The 21,357-nt window shown below is 40.9% G+C and overlaps 2 protein-coding genes across 3 annotated transcripts in view; one reads left to right on the top strand and one right to left on the bottom strand.

Moving 5' to 3' along the window:
* The first annotated feature begins 1,546 nt into the window (after nucleotides 1–1,546).
* LOC147334189 (coxsackievirus and adenovirus receptor homolog) overlaps nucleotides 1,547–21,357 on the top strand; it is a 261,856-nt gene continuing 242,045 nt past the window's right edge. Inside the window, exons 1-2 of the mRNA XM_086286628.1 lie at nucleotides 1,547–6,818; nucleotides 12,537–12,896. Of these exons, the coding sequence (XP_086142754.1) occupies nucleotides 6,740–6,818; nucleotides 12,537–12,896 (439 nt within the window). The 5' untranslated portion in view covers nucleotides 1,547–6,739. The remainder of the gene's footprint in view (nucleotides 6,819–12,536; nucleotides 12,897–21,357) is intronic.
* LOC147334205 (Fc receptor-like B) lies at nucleotides 15,250–18,777 on the bottom strand. Of its 2 annotated transcripts, XM_086286641.1 has the most exons (6): nucleotides 18,747–18,777; nucleotides 18,039–18,074; nucleotides 16,897–17,160; nucleotides 16,572–16,817; nucleotides 16,316–16,489; nucleotides 15,250–16,197 (listed from the first exon to the last, which is right to left on the bottom strand). In XM_086286641.1, the coding sequence occupies exons 1-6, from the start codon at nucleotides 18,775–18,777 to the stop codon at nucleotides 16,154–16,156; spliced, it is 795 nt and encodes a 264-aa protein (XP_086142767.1). In that variant the 3' UTR covers nucleotides 15,250–16,153. The 2 variants fall into 2 exon arrangements, with proteins under 2 accessions (XP_086142767.1, XP_086142766.1); XM_086286640.1 differs by having other exon boundaries at nucleotides 15,250–16,489.

Here is a 21,357-nt window from a genome sequence, read left to right as displayed (position 1 = left end):
TCTGCCAGCTCTGACTAAAAGGCTTAAAGACTACCCTATGATTTGTCCTGTCTCGAACCAGAGTGTTTTCTTTGTAAGAAAAAGGTGGCTGGGAAGGCTTTGGGAGGAAGACATTTGTCAGCTGGATGAATTTACTAATTTACTTCACCTCAGGGTTTTTTTTTTAAATTTTATTTATTTTTTCTTAACTGTGCCTATGTACTGGAGTGCCTAGGGGGGCAGTAGCTTAGAGCCTAAACATCCTGTAAAACAGAATATAAAGAATCTTCTTAGTTGGACTGAGTCACCAGTTATTCCTGCACTAGAAGTCTGTGCTCTCTGTCTAAGAGTATTTTAGTTTACTCACACATGTGTTTGAAGCTTTACAATTAAATAAAAACGAAAAAATTGGACTTTGATTGCAGGTTTATTTTAAGATTTTAGCAGGTGACAAGAGAGCAGCTCAGACAACAGAACAATTCATAAAAAAAAGAAATGGTATAAATCACTTCATTTGAGATGACGGTTGCTGGGCACTGGTTAATCCTCTGGTGTAATTTGCACAAAAATCTGTAAACTCCAGCTTTTCTTCCTGTTATTCCTGCTTCATGGCGACTCATAGAAAAACCCTAAATCCATAGCCGGCTCTGCGCTGGGCAAGAGGGGAAAACAAACTTTTAGAAGTCGAGAAAGAAAAAAATAGATTACTAAAAACTGCACATGGACAAAATGTACTGCAATCCACTGGAAAAGGCCCAAATGAGATGGTTTCATTTTTTCATTTCATTTTTCATCTCTTGTTCGCTCTTTCCCTCTGTACTCTCTTTGTGCGCAGGCTCACACAGCACACACTGCTGGTAACTTTGAGCCTGTCTGATGAATAGAGCCAACTCGAGGACGCGTGTCCGTCAGACCCGAGGCTTTCAACTCTCAACTCAGATTCCTCGTTTCATATATTGATGTATTCACAGTGATTATTCACTTTTAAATACGGCTTTCAGCAGCTCACAAAGGGAAAGTTAATAGTGTGTGACGCATCCTTTTTTTCAAGCTTTTAAATAGTGTGGTGTTGTGCCGTCTGCCTTGTGTCCAAAAAATGATGTGGGCTTTATAGTTTATTGGGAAATTGGGAAACTTTCTGTTGGAAACCAAAAGTAGTCTTGTTGTCCATCCCACTTTGGATGGAGCAGCTCTCATTTTTAGAAATATGGACAAATTTATTAAACCCCCCAAAATATGACTATCCAGAGTTGGGACCAGGAAGCAGCGTTGCAGTCTCACACGCCTCTCTGCAGCTTCTCACGTCCTGTTATCCCCCCAAAACCCATCTCCATTGAGAATGTGTCAGCTCCAAAACCGACAAAAAACAAACTAACAATCAACAAAAAAGACTTACACATAAAAAAAAATCACAAAGAAAGAACAATACAACATCCACATCTGAACCAAAGAGTAAAAACAGTGAGATGTAGTTATTATGTTATTAAACATTAGGTCTCTCCCTTCCAAGTCTCTGTTAGTACATGACTTAATAATTGATCAACAACTTCCTTGTACCAAGACAGAGCAGAAGCTACCTGAATGCTGCTCCAAGTGAGGTTGATTATCTTGTTAATAATTTTACATTTTCAGTACATATGTAATGTATGAATTAGTTAGAAACATCAGCTTTTAAATAAGAGATATGTAAGACATTATGAATGTGCATGTTGCATGGCAGCTTCACGCAAAATGCTACAGGACTGATTAGGGCATAGGTTTTAAGGGTTAAATACAATTGTGAGGTTTTGTGCCTAATGGAACATACTTGATGGTGAGCCATACTTTCTGTTGTGGTCGGTACTGGGGTTCAGGAGTTAAGCTGGGCAGAACCCCCCCTCCTGAACTCAGAAAGCACCAATTATGCAGAAAAAAATCTCTGCTTACCTTATTTTTGCAGCTGCTTAGTGCTTTCTGGGTTTCATAGATTGGCAATCCCCACAGGCCCCCGGTTGTCGCCTCAGACTCCTTGTCCCTTCGTCCAGTCGCCAATTGTTGAGTTGCAAATTTTGAAGTCAATATGATAACCTTATCCCACCAACGCTGTGGAGGTCCAGCTTTTCAGATCTAATTAGAATCAAATCACTCAAAAAGATCCTCTGGAAAAGTGAACAATGTTTAGAACTGAGTCTATTAAACAATGTCATATGAATAGCAGAAAAGTACATTTACAGCAGAAATAAGACAAAGAAAGAAAGCAAAACGAACAAAAGTGAAGCAACCTTGGGGTGTAGAGCCTTAAAAGCACAAACAGGAAAAAACACACAAAAGACTGACAGGAACGAAGCAGCAGTCCGGGGCATATCGACCCTTCTCTTAAATAGTATCAGCGACCTCTCCTCCTGCCACTGGGTACTCTTTCATGCTTTGTTCTTTCTTTTCATCTTCCACTTCCGATACATACAACCCTACACCATAACGTCTTGCAAATCAGTCTTTCATCCATCATTTAATTGTGTCCTTTTGTCGTTTTGATGGCCAAACTGAGTCCGGAAGTTTGCAAAAAGGCAGTTGATTCGACAATCTTGTTGGGTGCGCATGCCAGATGTAAACTGCTATTTATGCTTAGCAAGAGGTTATTTTTTGCCTTCTGGCATTTGAGGCGAGAAACAGAATCCCAGACACCTGCCCTGCAAAGGCCAGGTGTTTTTGCTGTACAGCCATTGAAAGGGCCGTACACGTCATGAAGCGGTACAGCTAAATAGAGCTAAATGCTGAGAAGGGGGCCTATGCACATATTTTAGCAGTACCAGCTGAATTAACCCGATGTTGGACTAGTCACCGTTGGCCATAATACTATCAAATGTTAATTACTGACCCTATTGTTACATTTTCAATCAGCATGTGTTCATACAACAAGTGACACAAACTTTTTCATTAATATAATGGTAGATATTTTTGACCTAAATATATGGGTCATGTGATTTGAACATGCAGGTTAAACGCTTAACACAATGACCTCACTATTTAAGACACTTCATTTTTTTATGTGAGTAATTGTGATTGCATGTGTATACAGGTATATATGTCATAATAAAATCCACAACAAAGTGAGCTGTCTTAGAAAAATGATCCACAATGGTTAATATCACAGTGTCACCTGCCAAGGGGGGAAGACCAGTGATGAAATCCAAAGCTATATGGGACCGAGGTTGCCAGGGAGTTGGTAGCAGTCGGAATAGTCCTGCAGGCCGAGAAGTAACAGATTGATTCTAGTCATATACTTGACAGGCTGACACATAGTCAAGTGCGTCTTTAATGAGCTTAGGCCACCAGAACAATCAATAAAAAAATTCTTTACCAGGATGGCAGGCGAATTTGGCTGTATGTCCCCAACTTGGGACTGAACTGAAGAAGGTACAAACAAAAAGTTAGGGTTAGGTTTGTCTCGCTGCACATTGCAGACCAGTGACTCAATCTCCCAGGTCAGCGAACCAATGGATGCAGGAGGGCAGCAGAATAGTGGTTTTCTCCACTGTGGTGTAATAGCTATACCTCTGAATAGGTGGGACAAAGCATTGGATTTCATGATCCGAGAGCTGGGTCTGTAAGTGATTAAAAAGTTTAACCATGCAAAGACGAGGGCCCACCTGGCTTGTCTTGAGTTCAGCTCTTTGGCCACTTTGAGATATGTGATAGTCTTGTTGTCGGTAAAAGTCAGCAAACCAATAGAAGTGTTGAAACTGCTTCTGAGTAGTTGGCATGGGCCAGTCAATTACCATTTGGATTTTGTCTGGCTCAGTTGTGATCTGCCTCTTCTCTGTGATGTAGCTGAAGAAGGAAATAGAATGACTGTGAAACTCCTATTCTCCCCTTTAACAGCTTACACTCCAGCAGTCGTTGGAACAACACACAGACGTCAGATATGTGTTTTAAAAGAGATTAAAATCAGAATGCCATTCAAGTATATGAAAAAAACTCCTGTTGAGGTAGTACCGTCGAATGTCATTTACCAAGGCTTGGAAGACAGCAGAATGACACAGATGAGTGTTAAATGGGGTTTTCCATTCATCTCTATCCTTTTTACACACTAGACGATATGTGCTGCTAAAGTCCAGCTTTGTAAAAATGGTGGCTGTCTGCAAAAGCTCAGAGTCAGAGGAGAGGAGATCCAAAAGATACTTATTCTCTACAGTAATGCAATGCAAACAACAATAGTCTCTGGAGAAAAAAGATAAGACCTCACGATCCTGCACTAAGAAAAATCCTGCAGCTGATGCCAGCAAGCAAAGGAGTCAGCTTCATGCTCAGGTTTTGATGAGCTGTACAACCTGCTGGTGGGGAGTGGAGCAGTAGGAAAAAAGTTGATCGCGCAGTCATACAGCCGGTAAGGAGGAAGAGACGAGGCAGAATTCTTATGAAAAACATCTGACAAGTAATAGTAGACAGATCAGGTGGTTTGAGTGGTTTTTCTTTTGGAGGCATGGTTCCAGGAGGAAAAGAAGATCTGCTTTTTTTGACTTCGGGCTCATTCAGGGTAACTCCTCTGGAACTGGAAGAGGCTTGGTGTGATGTAATATATCTACATATCTTTTATTCACTTACTCACTGACAGAAAAAACACCATAATTTCAATAAAAATAGGTACAAAAGCTAAATGTACCTATTTAACAACCTCCACCTATCCAGGCCCGAACACACCAGACACACACTCCTCTACATTCGATACACACTCCCATACATGAACATAGAGAAAGCATAGGCTTTCAATTGCTGACATGAGAAAGGAAAGCAAAAGTAAACATTCATGTACAGCATTCAGATTGTACATGTGATACGTGCGACCTGTGACCACTGGGGTGGCTGCATGTTCAGGCTGGGATCAGAGCATATACCATATTTGGGCAAAGGCAGCTTTCCCATTATGCAGTTGCCCCATATAAACAAGCAGGACAAAGCCCTTTGTTCAGCATGCGACATCTGAACAACCAGCATATGCCCACGTGTATCAGACAGGTCAAACTGACTGAGAAAAAGTGAGATAGGAGACCAAGACATTGATTTCTCTCTATATTAGAGTGGATGCTCATATGCTGGACTACCACTCAAAAAAGAACTACAAATCCCAGGGATCCATGTATGCGTGTGTGAATGTTGCTGTGTCTGAACCATGATGCACTCATACCTAATTAAGATTAAAAATCCTTGTCTTTTACTCATCACTTCTGCAATGATTTATTTGCTTCATCTTATTTTTATCAATGGAATGGGTGTTGTTGATTTACTGTTTAATGCTGTTTCTGCCTTGTTTTCTGCAGATTTAAAAAGAGCAGCAAAGCTTCTGTTCATTCCTCTGAGGCTCATATGATTTTCTTCATGTCATTGAAATGTTCAGAGTCATAGAATAAATGTTAGAAATGTTGCATCTGATAGGTAGCAAGTTTCACTAAATCCCACCCTGATTAAATAAAACTGTTTAGCACGAAGGCCTCTGTAGAAACCTTCTCAGTACCAGAAATACCAGGAAGGAAGAAAATACCAGGGTAATGAGTTACTGAGGCAGTTAAACTGAGAAGCATCAGTTCACCACTAGCTCTTGAAATTTTAAGAAATAATAATAATAATTATGGAATAATAATAATAATAATAATAATAATAATACATTTTATTTGAGGGCGCCTTTCAGAAACCCAAGGTCACCTTACAAAAAACACAATTAATAAAAGGAACAGTAGTCATAAAATACATAAAATAAGTTAAAATTACAAAACAGAGCGTGACAACAGATAAAATCAGCATTAAAGCGAATAAGCCAGTTTAAACAGATGTGTTTTGAGCTGTGTCTTAAATACGGAGAGGGAGTCAATATTTCTTAGTGCAGGAGGAAGAGAGTTCCAGAGCCGAGGAGCAGAGCGACTGAAAGCTCTGTTCCCCATAGTGATAAGATGTGAGGACGAAACAGTAAGATGAATAGCGGATGATGATCTGAGAGGGCGGGAAACAGTGGTGATATGGAGCAGGTCACACAAATATGAAGGAGCAGATTTATGGATACACTTGTATGCAAGAAGTAAGATTTTAAAATTTATCCTGGCTTCTATGGGCAACCAGTGAAGCTGCTGAAGAACTGGGGTAATATGAGCACTTAATGGAGTGCAAGTTATGACCCGAGCTGCAGAATTTTGAAGAAGTTGGAGTTTATGAAGGGACCTTTTAGGGAGACCAAATAGGAGGGAATTACAGTAATCAATACGGGATGTAATAAGACTATGGACAAGGATGTGAATGAATGCTCACACAGTAATGCAGTATTTCAGATATTTCTATGCAAATGTGTATTTTTCTAATCAGAGAAGTTAGGTGAGCTTTGTTGTTTCACAGCCATATCATCATTATATGTCAAGCAAATTTAGGAAATATTGATTTTCTGTCTTTTTAAAAAAAAATAAAAAAAACATCCATCTATCCACACTTTCATCAATCCATCTTCCTGTAACAGCTGTTAATGTGTGATTAAAGAGGTTTAGTATGGTGAAATAAAGAATAATAATCAAGTGAAAAGCTATCAGAGTAGAGGTCTTTTTTTAAATGGATTGTTATTTTTATGTGTTTATTTTAAAGAGGGGGAGGAGATAGAAACAAAACCTGAGCTTGAAAAAGTCAACTATCAGTAACCACCAAAGTCATTATCAAAACCACTACTCTGATTTTATGTTTTCTAAATATAGCGGCTCGGAGGAGCTTCTGTTTGTAAAGAGTAGAGCTGGAGCTGAGAGGGAGGATGACCACTGCTGGGACTGCATCACTCTGCTGCAGGACTCTCCTCTGCATGTGTCTCCTCGTGGTTTGTGCCGCCGAAGGTGAGCTCAGAATTTACACACACGGAGTAAATACATGGCCATTTGTTTTTTCTTGCTGTGGGTTGGTCAAAAGCACTATTTTGACTTACCCGCTATCATATGTACTAACTCATGTGCTGGAAGACAAAATTACAGTTTTCCTCTTTGAAAAGGGAGAAAAAGCTCTTCTTTGGGGGCTACTGGGTTTGGAGATTCGAACATTCACACAGCAGTTTGAATCCTAAACGTGGCACTTTCTTTTGCTTCATTTATATTATTTTTACATGTTATAATACCTCATGAACTTAAAATTTGTGATTAATTATCATTAAAAAAGTGTCTTGGTTAGGTTAACAAAAACTGTGAAAGCAAATAGTTTAAACTAAGAGAAATGATCAGAGTATAACAGCTCAGAAACGATGTGGGCTTCATAGATAATTGGCAAACCTTCTGGAGGAAACCTGGTCTTGTTAGGAGAGACGGCATCCATCCCACTTTGGATGGAGCAGCTCTCATTTCTAGAAATATGGACAAATTTATTAAACCCCCCAAAATATGACTATCCAGAGTTGGGACCAGGAAGCAGAGATGCAGTGTAACACGCCTCTCTGCAGCTTCTCTCCTCCTGCTACCCCCCCCAAAAAACCATCTCCATAGAGACTGTGTCAGCTTCCAAAAAGACAAAAAACAAACTAAAAACCAGCAACAAACAACTTAAACATAAACAATTACAAAGAAAGAACAATACAGTATCCACATCTGAACCAAAGAGTAAAACAGTGAAATGTGGATTATTAAATATTAGGTCTCTCTCCTCCAAGTCTCTGTTAGTACATGACTTAATAATTGATCAACAAATTGATTTACTCTGCCTTACAGAAACCTGGTTGCAGCAGGATGATTATGTTAGTTTAAATGAATCAACACCCCCGAGTCATTCTAACTACCAGAAACCTCGAAGCACAGGCCGAGGGGGCGGTGTGGCAGCAATTTTTCACACCAGCCTATTAATTAATGAAAGACCAAGACAGACTTTCAATTCATTTGAAAGCCTGATGCTTAACATTGTCCACTCCAGCTGTGAAACTCAGAAACCAGTCTTACTTGTTATCATCTATCGTCCACCTGGGCCTTACACAGAGTTTCTGTCTGATTTCTCAGACTTTATATCTAATTTAGTTCTGAGCTCAGATAAAATAATTATTGTGGGTGATTTTAACATCCATGTAGATGCTAAAAATGACAGCCTCAACATGGCATTTAATCTGTTATTAGACTCAATTGGCTTCTCTCAAAATGTAAAAGAACCCACCCACCACTTTAATCACACTCCAGATCTTGTTTTAACATATGGCATAGAAACTGAACATTTACCAGTGTTTCCTGAAAACCCTCTCCTGTCTGATCATTTCCTGATAACATTTACATTTACAATAATTGATTACACAGCGGTGGAGAGTAGACTTTATCAAAGTAGATGTCTTTCTGAAAGCACTGTAACTAAGTTTAAGAATACAATCACCCACTGTTATCATCTTCAATGCCCTGTACCAACACAGAGCAGAGCAGCTATCTGAACGCTACCCCAACAGAGGTCGATTTTCTTGTTAATAATTTCACCTCCTCACTACGTACGACTCTGGATACTGTAGCTCCTGTGAAAACTAAGGTCTCTAATCAGAAGTACCTGACTCCATAATTCTCAAACACGTACCCTAAAGCAGATGACTCGTAATCTGGAGAGGAAATGGCGTGTCACAAATTTAGAGGATCATCATTTAGCAAGGAGAAATAGTTTGCTGCTTTATAAGAAAGCCCTCCGCAAAGCCAGAACATCTTACTATTCATCACTGATTGAAGAAAATAAGAACAACCCCAGGTTTCTCTTCAGCACTGTAGCCAGGCTGACAAAAAGTCAGAGCTCTTTTGAGCCAACCATCCCTTTAACGTTAACTAGTAATGACTTCATGAACTTCTTCACAAATAAAATTTTAATCATTAGAGAAAAAATTACCAGTAATCATCCCACAGATGTAATATTATCTACAGCTACTCTTAGTACCATTGATGTTAAGTTAGACTCTTTTTCTCCAATTGATCTTTCTGAGTTAACTTCAATAATTACTTCCTCCAAACCATCAACGTGTCTTTTAGACCCCATTCCTACAAAACTGCTCAAAGAAGTCCTGCCATTAATTAATTCTTCAATCTGAAATATGATCAACCTATCTCTAATGATCGGCTACGTACCACAGGCCTTCAAGCTGGCTGTAGCATGTCTTTATCCTGTCTTCCTTCTCTCACCCCAACCGGTCGCAGCAGATGGCCGCCCCTCCCCCCGCCTGGTTCTGCCGGAGGTTTCTTCCTGTTAAAAGGGAGTTTTTCCTTCCCACTGTTGCCAAAGTGCTTGCTCATAGGGGGTCATATGATTGTTGGATTTTTCTCTTTATCTATGAAGCACCTTGAGGCGACTTTTGTTGTGATTTGGCGCTATATAAATAAAATTGAATTGAATTGAATAATAACCTCTAATGCTTAAAGTACACTGTAATAAATAACTGCTAAACGTTGAGGTGTTGCTTCTTCTGGTAGTGAGTTAGGTCCAGACTCGAGTCTGTTTTTGTAAAATTGATTTTGCAAAGTCCATCCGCCATCATGGAGTATCCGTAGCACAGATGCCAGGAAACACCAGCGGGATCGCACAACTTGAAGGCTATCAGCCAATTGAGGGAGACCATGGAATAAAAAAACGTTAAGATTATTTAAAATTTCCTATATTATATGGCTATTCTGCCCTCCCCGTACCTTGATGTAGATGCCTGGTTTAGTGGATAGGCAGTTCCTCAAATGGAGAGGCAAAAACTTTCAGTTGTCATTGCAGGGTTTATTTGTCTCCCTAATGAAGGCACTGTAAAACTACAAACATAATGTGGTGGCGTGAATGCGGGATAACCGATCCCAAGTGTTCCCTAGCTACCAAAGCCCACAGACTCGTTATTAACAGCAGACGTGAGACATGGATGTTACAAATCAAAATTTATTAGGAAGAACTACTAACTTTTTTTCCCTCTTCCTTTCTCCCTTTTCTTTTCCTCATTCAAGTCTGTCCCGTATCTAGCAAGTGAAAATAAAAAATAAAATAAACAATAAAAGGTGAATCAAATGGACCATTACGGCAAGGCTGGGATGGTCTATTTGGTAAAATAAATCCGTTGGGCATCTTTCTTCGCCTTTAGACAATAATTCTGATGGCAAAAGAGCCAAACGGGACAGGCAAAAAAAGAAAAAAAAAAGGAAGAACTAAAAGCAGGGTTGAGACGGCAAGACCGTTAATTAAAACACTTTATGAACAACAGTTGATTAAAATGACCTGACTCACTACCACAGTGCTACCCTAGAACAATCACAGCTTGGTAAAAATAACTAAACAAAATAGTGGAGACTGGCCACTTGAGGAGGCAACCTACAGAGAGGAGTGCCACCAATTACTCACCCGTGTAGTTCCACTGCATGAACGTCATGCTTTGCTTCTTCTAGGCGTTAAATGGATAAGCATGTGTAAGTTTCACTGCCAGCAGGTGGTGCTAATCTATTCAAATCCAACAAATCACTATGAAGTACAATCCAGACTCCTGCTATACCGGGTTGGAAATTTCAGCACTGAGTGCCTAGTGTACCGTGTCTGCTTTTTCACAGTCTCTTTTTGTAGCTCATCATGACGGTTCTGTGCAAATGAGACATTTGCACACCGCAGACCACGGCCTCTCTGTGTGAGGATCTAAACGTATTCTACGCTAGATTCGACGCAGCGAACACCATGAGACCGGACAGTGTGCGCACCGCGGATGACGTCAGTGCGCACACTGTGTCTGAGGAGGATGTGCGGAAGTGCTTCAGGAAGGTGAACGCGCGCAAAGCTACTGGTCCGGACGGGATTCCCGGCCGCGTCCTCAGGTCATGCGCGGCTCAGCTGGCTGGAGTGTTCACACACATCTTCAACCTTTCCCTCTCTCTGTCTGTAGTCCCAGCCTGCTTCAAAATGGCCACCATTGTCCCTGTACCCAAATCCTCCACCATCTCCTCATTGAACGACTGGCGACCTGTAGCCCTGACCCCCATCGTAAGCAAATGCTTCGAGAAGCTGGTCAGGGACTTCATCTGCTCTGCACTACCCGACTCACTGGACCCTCTACAGTTCGCATACCGCCACAACAGGTCCACTGATGATGCCATAGCCCTGACACTACACACTGCCCTGTCACACCTGGAGAAGAGAGACACGTATGTGAGAATGCTGTTTGTAGATTACAGCTCAGCATTCAATACCATCGTTCCCTCGAAGCTGGACAGGAAACTGCAGGATCTAGGACTGAGCAGCTCCCTCTGCAGCTGGATCCTTAGCTTCCTGTCTGACAGACGCCAGGTGGTCAAACTGGGCAGCATCACCTCATCCCCCATCACACTGAACACTGGTGCTCCACAGGGGTGTGTACTGAGCCCTCTCCTGTACTCACTCTACACCTACGACTGCACAGCCACTAACAGCTCCAACATCATTGTGAAGTTTGCGGACGACACTACAGTGGTGGGTCTTATCACCAACGGTGATGAGACGGCTTACAGGGAGGAGGTCAGCGCCCTGACCCACTGGTGTCAAGACAACCATCTCACCCTCAACGTCGCAAAGACAAAGGAGTTGATAGTGGACTTCCGGAGGTGCAGAGAAGTACACACCCCCATCACCATCAACGGCGCTGCTGTGGAGAGAGTGAGCAGCTTCCGGTTCCTTGGAGTACATCTGGCTGAGGATCTTACGTGGTCAGTACACACAAACAAAACAGTGAAGAAGGCACAGCAGCGCCTCTTCTTTCTCAGGAGACTGAAAAGATTCGGCATGAGCCCCCGCATCCTCAGGACCTTCTATCGCTGTACCATTGAGAGCATCCTCACTGGATGCATCACCACCTGGTATGGCAACAGCACCGCCTACAACTGCAAAGCTCTCCAGCGAGTAGTGCGGTGCTCTGAACGGATAATTGGAGGTGAGCTTCCCTCCCTCCAAGACATCTACAGGAAGCGCTGCCTGAGGAAAGCGGGGAGGATCATCAAGGACTCCAGTCACCCCAGCCATAAACTGTTCAGACTGCTTCCATCAGGAAGGAGGTTCTGCAGCATCCGGTCCCGTACCAGCAGACTGAGAGACAGCTTTTTCCATCAGGCCATCAGACTGCTGAACACGTCATAGACACCTCAGCTTCACTACTGGAACTTCAACATTATGCACTCCACACTGTATATAAATGCCACTTGTTTTGCACATTTTCAACTCTGTATATTTTATATATTTTATTATTATTATTATTATTATTATTATTATTATTATTATTATTATTTTTACTATTTAAGTGTAAAAATGTGTATACACACACACACACACACACACACACACACACGTAGGAAAATATTTAGTATACACATCCAGAAATGCATACACTATTATATATTGTACATATATTTATTAGTTTCAGGTTGGCCATTCTTGTATTTTGCTCGTTTGTGTTGTTGTGTTTGCACATCTCTGTTGCTTGTGGGGCTCGCACACAAGAATTTCACTCGCATGTGCTGTGCCAGTGTGCCTGCACATGTGATGTGACAATAAAAGTGATTTGATTTGATTTGATTTGATTTTTAATGTTGACCTTTTTAACTCTCTGCTGCATATCGGCTCTTCTCTTTCAGTCAAAATAACCATCACAGTGGGACAGACTGTCATTCTGCCGTGTCAAACTCCTATCAACAAAAGTGATCCCATGATAGTTTTAGAGTGGAGCAGACCTGAGCTTGGGACAGAATATGTCCTCTTTTACCGAGACAAGAACTTTGATTTGGACAACCAACATCCATCTTTTAAGAATCGAGTGGATCTACAAGACAGACAGATGAAGGACGGAGATGTCTCTCTGATCCTGAAGGATGTGATGATTAACGACACTGGAACATACGAGTGTCGTGTCGTCCAGGGAAGAACAAATCGCAGGAAGAGATCTAATCTGGATGGTGACCCCATCAGCGTCATCTACCTTCATGTTGATCCTCCAGGTGAGTGAGTAGAGTTGAGTGTGTGTGTGATCAGAGGTGAAGCTGCTTCCTGGTTGTTGATGTTTGTTTGTAAAGATGTTGTTGATGAGACTTTGTAGAAAGCAGCTGGTCTGAGTGATGTGATCAGAGTGCAGTAGATAATGTCTGACAGCAGTTTGAAGAGGAAATGGATTCTGTTCTGTTCTTCACTCATCACCTACCTGACAGCTGACACCTCACACCTGTTTCTCACCTGCAGGTCAGACAGGAGGACTCACAGAGGATGGATCTGTTGGACTGATAGTTAGTCTGAGTGTTTTTATTGTGCTTGTTGCTGCTGTTGTTGGTTTTGTGATCTACAAAAAACACAAACAGAGTCAGGATTCAGAGCATCCAGAGCTTTCTCAAATTTCTAAGAGCTTTTTCCAGATGAAGTCTCCTCCTGCTGAGCAGAGAAGGATGACCTGCGGACAGATAGATAACCTGACTACAAGTGGCATTCAGCAACACTCACTTTGACACTTGAGGAATGACTTCATCAGCCTCAGGAAACAACTGGACTCCATTCAGTGAGGAACCAGAAATCCACCTTAATTGTGTTGTTGTTGTTTTTTGTTTGTTTGTTTGTTTGTTGGGGGGGGGGGGGGGGGGTATATTTTTTATTTTCTGAGGGCGATGGTACATATTTGGGATGAAATTCAACCATTTGTGAAACAGAAAATAATGAGAACATCAGTTGAATAATCAGAACATGGAACAGTTGTCCAACAATCAAGTTTTTTGTCTGCACTAGTGTACACATGACGCACAGAGAGTGTGTGAGAGCGTGAGGGTCAGCACTCTCATTCTCGTCAGATGAGAATTCCTTAAAATCAGGGTCCTCCTCAACACAATCCTCTCTCTCTGACACTTTCTCCTCTATGTTACTTTCACTATCAAAGAGTTGTGCCAAAACCTCAGTGACAGTGAAGCTTTTCCCATTCATTAGAGTTAGAATTTAAATTTGAATAATTTTTGTATTTTTTTTTAAATTTTTTCCTTATGTACTAATCTTATAATATAATAATATAGCACAACGCATAGTTGCTATTCAAATGCTTAGAATTTTTCTTCAAGGAGCGACTTTTTACTTTGAGTACGTTTCAGAGCCTTCACTTTTTCTTGAGTAAAAGAAGTTGCTTTACTTCTTCAACCTTTACTAGAGTGGGGTTGTTTCTCTTCATCAAACCCAGGTGTAGGCGCCATATGAGTTGTTCCTTTTTGACTAAGTGACTTGGTTTAAATGGACTCACTGTATTGGTGCACGGGTGTGGGGCGTGTCTCGTGGGTGTGGTAGATGATAAATGTGGTTGCACTCACCTGTTCACAGTACCTGATGTTGATGAGCAGAAAGGTAGGGTGAGCATGAGGCAAAACTTTCTGTTGACCGCAGCTTGAGCGCAGCTTGAATGATTTTGATGTATTTTGACTGTAACTTGATGGTTTTTGTATATTTGTGCACTAACTGATGCCATAGGCCAAATTGTAAGTTGGCATTGTAATCCGTGCAGTTATTGGTGAGTTGCAGTTATTTGTTTGTGCAGTCTGTGCATTTGTTTAATAGTTAATCCCATGTGCTGATTTATATATTGGACAGTTGCATGTGGAAATAAAGAAGCAAATGGTACAGAAGTGTATTTTATACGTTTATTGTTGCGCGTCATCTGTGTCCTCATGTTTAGCCGCGGCCATAGGTTGGAAGAGCCGCAACACCAGGTTTAATGAAAATGTTACTTACTTAAAGGTTACTTAAATACTTACACACCACATTCTGAAATCTACTGCACCAAATTCATATTTTCAAAATAGTCAAAATGTGTGTTTTACCCTTGATTAATCCTTTTTGTACTGACTAGAATTTCCAAGGTGGGTGTCCTCAGTCGCCTGTGTGGAAATGTTCTCAGCATTAATCTTATATATGAGGGACAGCCTGATTTTAAGAAAGGGAAAGTAAAAACCCAATTCTTATGTTTGTTTTCACTCCTTCAGGTAACAGAGTGCAATAAAGTTTAATTTTCAGTGTCACATGCAACTGCCTTCCACTAGCGCTTTAATGTAAACAGACGGGGCTCTGAGGCATTTCCTCTCAGGTTTCACTTTCTTGGGCTCATTCTATATCAATCCATGCTTTACAGCATTCAAGGAACAGAACACAATATTTGTCTAAATATATCTAGGAGTTGTGCTCAATAGAAGCTTTTCATACAGTTACAGCTGGATATTACATGCTATACACATACAGCTACTGCAGACTGTTAAAACATCCTTTGTATAAAATGGATCAAATGCAGCAGCAAAATTAGTGCTGCAGATAAATGTTTCCGCAGCTACGGCATTTTTCTTCATTTTTCCGCGTTTTTATTTATTTTTTTGCTGTGAGAGAATCAAACATTGATGCAGACATGATGATTACAGAGATTTTATCAGCTGGTTAATGTCAGAATCAGTGAAAAAACAAAAGAAACAAACAAAAAAAACCCAAATGTTGAGTTTATCAAAATAAAAGTACAGTTTTATTACAAATGTCAATACTGATGCTAAAGTTAAGACAGCAAAAAGTAAGTTGAGGAGAACTCTCATTAAAGGTGAAGGATGTTTTCTTGTTACGGAGTCAAACTTAAAAAAAAAAAAGTACCTGTTCAATCATTTTAGATTTTATCATGTGTGAAACCCCCACAGCTTCACTTTCAGCTGACTCTTTTTCACCAGAAACAGGAAACTCAAGAACATGCGAGGTGTTCGCTTTTATTAACCACAGGCTAAAAAAAAAGACGATCCTGCTCGCGAACAACAACACCCACCATTACCTGTCATCCACAAACACAGTCCAGCTGTGGTGTTATCTTTTATTGCCTGAAATAATAAAAAATAACTGATTCATACGGGCGAGAGATGGTCTGTACTAAGGATCACAACTAGACTGTTTCTGTTTTTTAAAGAATTAATTCTAAACTTTACTGTCTGTGATATGAAAAAAGAATGCTGTTCCAAACAAACCAAACATGATATTTAATTAAAGTCCCATTCTGCATTTACATTTTATTGAATAAGAGAAACCATGAATGTTAGCAGTACAAAAGTGCAGAGTAATGAAACACACACACAGTTGGCAAATGTAAAATAGAAAGCATTTTTTGGATTACTTCAGCTTTATATTAAAGCAGTGACTTCATGCATTGTTCAGTCACAGCGAACTAATAACAGCTGTCTGACTGATGGAACAGGAACTGTCATGGCTGTCAACCCTTAGCCAGTCTCTGCTCATCAAGGGTTTGTTGTGCTGCTGTCATGAAGATGAGATTATTTACTGTCAGATGAAGCAATCATAATTTTTTTTGTAATGGAGTCAAAAAGAAAGACGCTTAATAGGTAATTGGGGAGGGTTAGCATCAGAATGTTACCTGTGCCTCTGCTTCTGTATGAAGACACCATGAGGAGAGTGGAGATGAAGTACAGGCAGAACATCACCGGATAAAAGAGCTGCAGGAATGCAACCCGGAGAGAGGTGGAGATAAGGGGAGGAGCTGAGGAGGTGGACAGGATTTGAGAGTTGGTGGGCGTGGCTGTAGCTTGACCTGCAGAGAGAATTCCAACTGCTCAGGTGAACATGTGGATGGAAATAAAAATATAAGGCGAAATCAGAGTGAAGCTCCTCACCTGTGACAGTGATCCAGCTGGATGGAGACTCTCCATGACCGCTGATGTCACACTTGTAGAGGCCTTCATCAGACCTGGAAACATGCTGGATGGTCATGTGACCTGTAGGCTGCTTCCTGATGAGGGAGCCATCTTTATAGAAAGCAGCTGGGAGGTTGGAGGGAGTGGTCTTTGTTTTACAGAGCAGAGTGACGTCATCTCCCTCCATCACAGGGAGGACAGGACTCTGCAGGATCACTGATCCACCTCAACACAGAGACAAACTACAGCATTTCATCCATTTACACACAGCTTCATCAACACTAACTCCACACACTCAGCTTACCAGTGACTGTCAGGTTAACCATGTTACTGATGGGACCCTCTCTGGACTCACACCAGTAAACTCCACTGTCCCACGTGGTGCTGTAGCTGATACTACAGGAAGAATTAGTCAATATTCCCCACCCAGAACCGCACTCTGTCATTTGTTTTCTGCTTGTGTTTCTCTTTACAGTCCATCCAGCAGAGCTGTCGTCCTCCTCACAGCTCAGCAACATAAAGTCTCCTTTAAAGAACTGAGAGCTGCTGGGACTCACAGTCAGACGAGCTGTGAAGAGAATGTATTTTTATGATTTAGAGTCACTTTTAAGGAAAAACTGCCAGGGGAACTAAAGGTTTTGATTTTTGCCTAGGGCAGAAACAGTGAACCTGACTACAAGCCCATCGAGTTCAGCCAGCGATTGGAAAAATGGTGGTAAATTGGTGGTTAGAAAACTGGTTGGTGTAAACTACAGACTCCTATTTCCACCCTAATAACCGTAATAACTAGCCAAAACCCTGATCTGGTCTTCTGGTCTAAGTCCTGTCAGTTTGTCATCATCACTAAGCTGATAGTCCTGTGGGAGAAATGGTAAATGGCCTGTATTTGTATAGCGCTTTTACTAGTCCCACCTAGGGACCCCAAAGAGCTTTACACACCCAGTCATCCAGCCATTCACACACTGGTGGAGGCAGCTACAGTTGTAGACGCAGCTGCCCTGGGGCAGACTGACAGAAGCGAGGCTGCCATATCGCGCCATCGGCCCTTCTGGCCAACACCAGTAGGCGGTAGGTGAAATGTCTTGCCCAAGGACAGAGACTGTCCGAGCCGGGGCTCGAACCGGCAACCTTCCAGTTACAAGGCGAACTCTCAACTTTTGAGCCACGATCGCCCCACATAAGGATATCGATGAGCCATATGAAAGAAATTAAAAAAAACCTAATGATGCACAACTATTTATAAAAATGGCTTTAAGTTTATTAAAAGTTATTGCATTTTTTAATAAAGCTGGAACTCTGCACTTTATATTTTTTGATTAAACCTTCAGCAGCTCCAGGGTTAAATTGATGTAATAATTATATAATTTTACATGAAGGCATGGATCCAGAACCAGAGGACTTACAGTTCATTTCAGGTTTAAACTGTGACAGAAGAAGGTTACTGACCTTGGTTTGTTTTGCAGCTCAGCAGTGAGATCAGAACTAAAGAGAAATGACACTCAGATCAGTACAAAGTTTAAGATTTAACAAAACAGCAGAGAAAATGCTAAACAATGAATTTGGGAAATGCATGCATGATTGGTTTGGTTGAATTATGCACTGATAAGACAGACAAAGATTGGAAGCAGTTTTCTCTTTTATCGCTTACACTGGAGCATGTCTACTGGACATTAGGGCCTGAAACATGATTGCACCCATGCTAGTCTAAGTATTTCTATTTTTTTGCACTTTTCTGTTTCGGCTCCACCACAATCTGTATTAAAATATGGTACTGTTACTATTGTAATCTCCATCTATAACACCAAATTGATACACAAATGAATGAATGAACTATTCGCAGGATACTGAGTCCAAAGTTTTTATTCACCAGTTTCTTTTAAAAAAAAGTCCTTAAAGATCTTGTGCATCCCCATTTCATGTCACATATCTGTGTGAGAGTTACAAGTGAATCTAGAAATAATTTTTTCTGCCCTGCATGCATTTCTAATCAAATATTCAGATTTCTTGTCGACCGTCTTCCTTCTTCTTTAGGGTTAGAGTGTCTCCCCCTCTGAAAAACCCAGACTGGATGTTTGTGACATAGAAAGACCTAACAAGAAAATAGAAGAAATAGAGGGTCTCTAGTTTTTTCAGATATGTAATCATTGTACTTACAGAGCAGCCACAGCAGAGATGTTTGCTTCATCCTAACTCTCGGAGGATTTCAGATCAACACTTTGACACTCACAGTTACATCAGTTCAAACCCTCCTCCTCTTTTTCCTCTATGACAGGATGCCACTGTTGTGGTTATCATCAAAGGGAAACTTTTTTTTTCTCCTTTTTCACTTTGATTGCAACAAAGCACTGAAAATAATTTTTTAAAACAACTATAATCATGGAGGATCATCAGTACTTGTGTGATGCCTTCACTGGCAAAAACCTGTGACAATCTCAGAATTAAGGAATCAAAGAAACTTGTGGATATTTGAAACTTTGCTTGTGGTGATCATGCTTCAGGTCAATGGAAACGAGTTATTTTTTTTCCTGTACCTGACTGTGGTTTAGCTGAGGGGAAGTGAGCTGCAGGTAGTCTGCGTAAGTGAAAGATTTTCAGTTTAACTGCTATTTTAAGACTGTAGTTGTTATTTTTCTGCATGGAGAGGGGCTTTCTGTTACTGAAAGTCAACAACGTTTTTTTTTATTAAACAGACAACCACAAATAAAACAGAGTTAAACCTTTGGATAATATTGTCATGTGACTAGTTTTTTGTTTCTTTTTAAGTCCTTTGAGATCGGTTGGTATCCCGGGGGGTGAAATGTTTGCAGTTCAATGGCAGCATAAGTTTGAATGATCAGGCTCTATCATCGCACTATCATCATGTGAATGTGATCAGTTTTTGCTGCGGGTAATCATATAGGTTGTTACGAGTTCAAAATATTGGGGATGGAGACAAGAGAAAAACCACAATAACAACACTGGTCCGGTCGGGTTGAGTCAAACGATGATTTTTAATGATCACACACGTGGGAGATGGACACTGATGCAGACAGTCTCAGATCTCAAAATGGTGGAGCATTGCTCAAACTTTTATAGCCTCTGGTGCCTCCACCTTATCATAAAAAGCCTAAACATTCACATGCTTTCTCTCACACAGCGCCTAAGCTACGACCTTGGCTCCCTGTTTATCTGCTCCTGCTGAGATGGGGCAGAAAACTCCAGCATATTCTGTTCTCTTCTAATCAGACAAATAAGACAATAACCTTCTGCGAACAGTATTTCTTATAACTCAGCAGTATAATGCATCATAAAACAATATCATTCATTCACAACAAGTCAGCAGTTTAATGTAATGCAAATCAGTTTATCAGCTTCTTCTAACTCAGGAGAATAATGCAAACTAAAACTACATAATAATTCACAATCTTTAATTAGGGGTATAACATGGCATAAAATAATATTATAATCTAACAAGGTCTCACTGGAAACATGCTGATTCAGTTCTATAGAAACCAACAAAGCACCTGAATTCAGCTCCAGGCAAGAGCAGGTGAAAACTACACTGAGACAAACTTCAACACTAAAGGGTTAAAAGGAGCTGATCAGTTTTATCCTCAGGCTGATCTTTATGGAGTGGGTCAGATTTGGCAGATGTTTGGTTCATGCATGGTGTCTGTGAGCGCAACGTGAACAGTTATCACCCCATTAGTTGGTAATCCGAGGCTGGTTATAAGGAACAGCTGTGGCTTACTCCTGTCGTGGCAATTTGCACTCATTCCTGTTCAAGGTGGAGAATATTAGAGGGTTTTTTTAGTATTGCGGATCGGATTCGTGTAACTGTTAAAGGGTGGCCTACACGCTGCTGCTGTCTTGTTGCTTTGTGCATGTGGGATTGTTTCGAGTGTGTGTGTTTGTTCTTTTATTTGTCATTTACTCAGCAGTTTGGAGTATTTCATTTTGCTTTAGTGGAGGCACAGCAGCTTGTTGTGGAGTCTAGGTGGAATTCCCTCTGATGCATGTGAGTGTACACACTGGTAAATAGGTTTAATGCACCGTTTGAGTTGCAGAGAGGCTACACGGGTGAGTAACTGGTGGCCCCCTGGGCACTCCTTCCTGTAGTGGCCGATCTCCCCCATTTTTTTTAAATATTTTACTGAGCTGCTATTTCAACTAGGGCAGTATCATTGCAGCGAACCTTGTTCCTTTAATTGATGTTGGCTAACAAGGTGTCATGATTCACGTTTCTGTATTGCTGGCCCTGCTACCGAAGAAGTTTCTGTTCTGCACTCTACATTCAGTTATTTTGTCTAATAAAAGCTGTTTTAATTAAACTGACCTACCTCACCTCTGCTAACGAGCCTGTGTGCCTTTTTCTAACTGTTGCAACCTTTGCACTGGCTGTTGTAATCTCTCCTGGGGTGTAACTTCCTCCCCATGTTGCATTGTCAACATCAACTTCACCTGTTTTCTGCCCTCATGCTGCCACATTAAGATGTTGGCTTATTGACCCTGTGCACGAGAAAATGCTAACTTCCTGGTTTGAGACCGGATGTGGGGTTGTACATTTCCGGTAGCTTTACGTTGCGGTCAATCGCTACTCCGAAGATATACTCCACAATCATGTCCAAAACTCAAAAACAGAAAGCTCGCGTTAAGTTACAAAGAGGAGAAGGTGGGGACACTCACCACTGTTGTGTCATAAAAAAAAATCTAATGATCAATTTTGAGTTTAAAGAGTTTAGATCGATCAGTTGTTTACATCACTCAACACAAGCAGAACTGCATC

The sequence above is a fragment of the Aulonocara sp. 'chitande type north' Nkhata Bay genome, linkage group LG3, assembly GCF_057382095.1.
Source record: "Aulonocara sp. 'chitande type north' Nkhata Bay isolate Kocher_YH1m ecotype deep benthic linkage group LG3, A_spYH_male_GT1.1, whole genome shotgun sequence".
Classification (NCBI taxonomy): domain Eukaryota; kingdom Metazoa; phylum Chordata; class Actinopteri; order Cichliformes; family Cichlidae; genus Aulonocara; species Aulonocara sp. 'chitande type north' Nkhata Bay.
The sequence above is the reverse complement of the archived record's forward strand: the minus strand, read 5'-3'. Positions and strand labels throughout refer to the sequence as shown.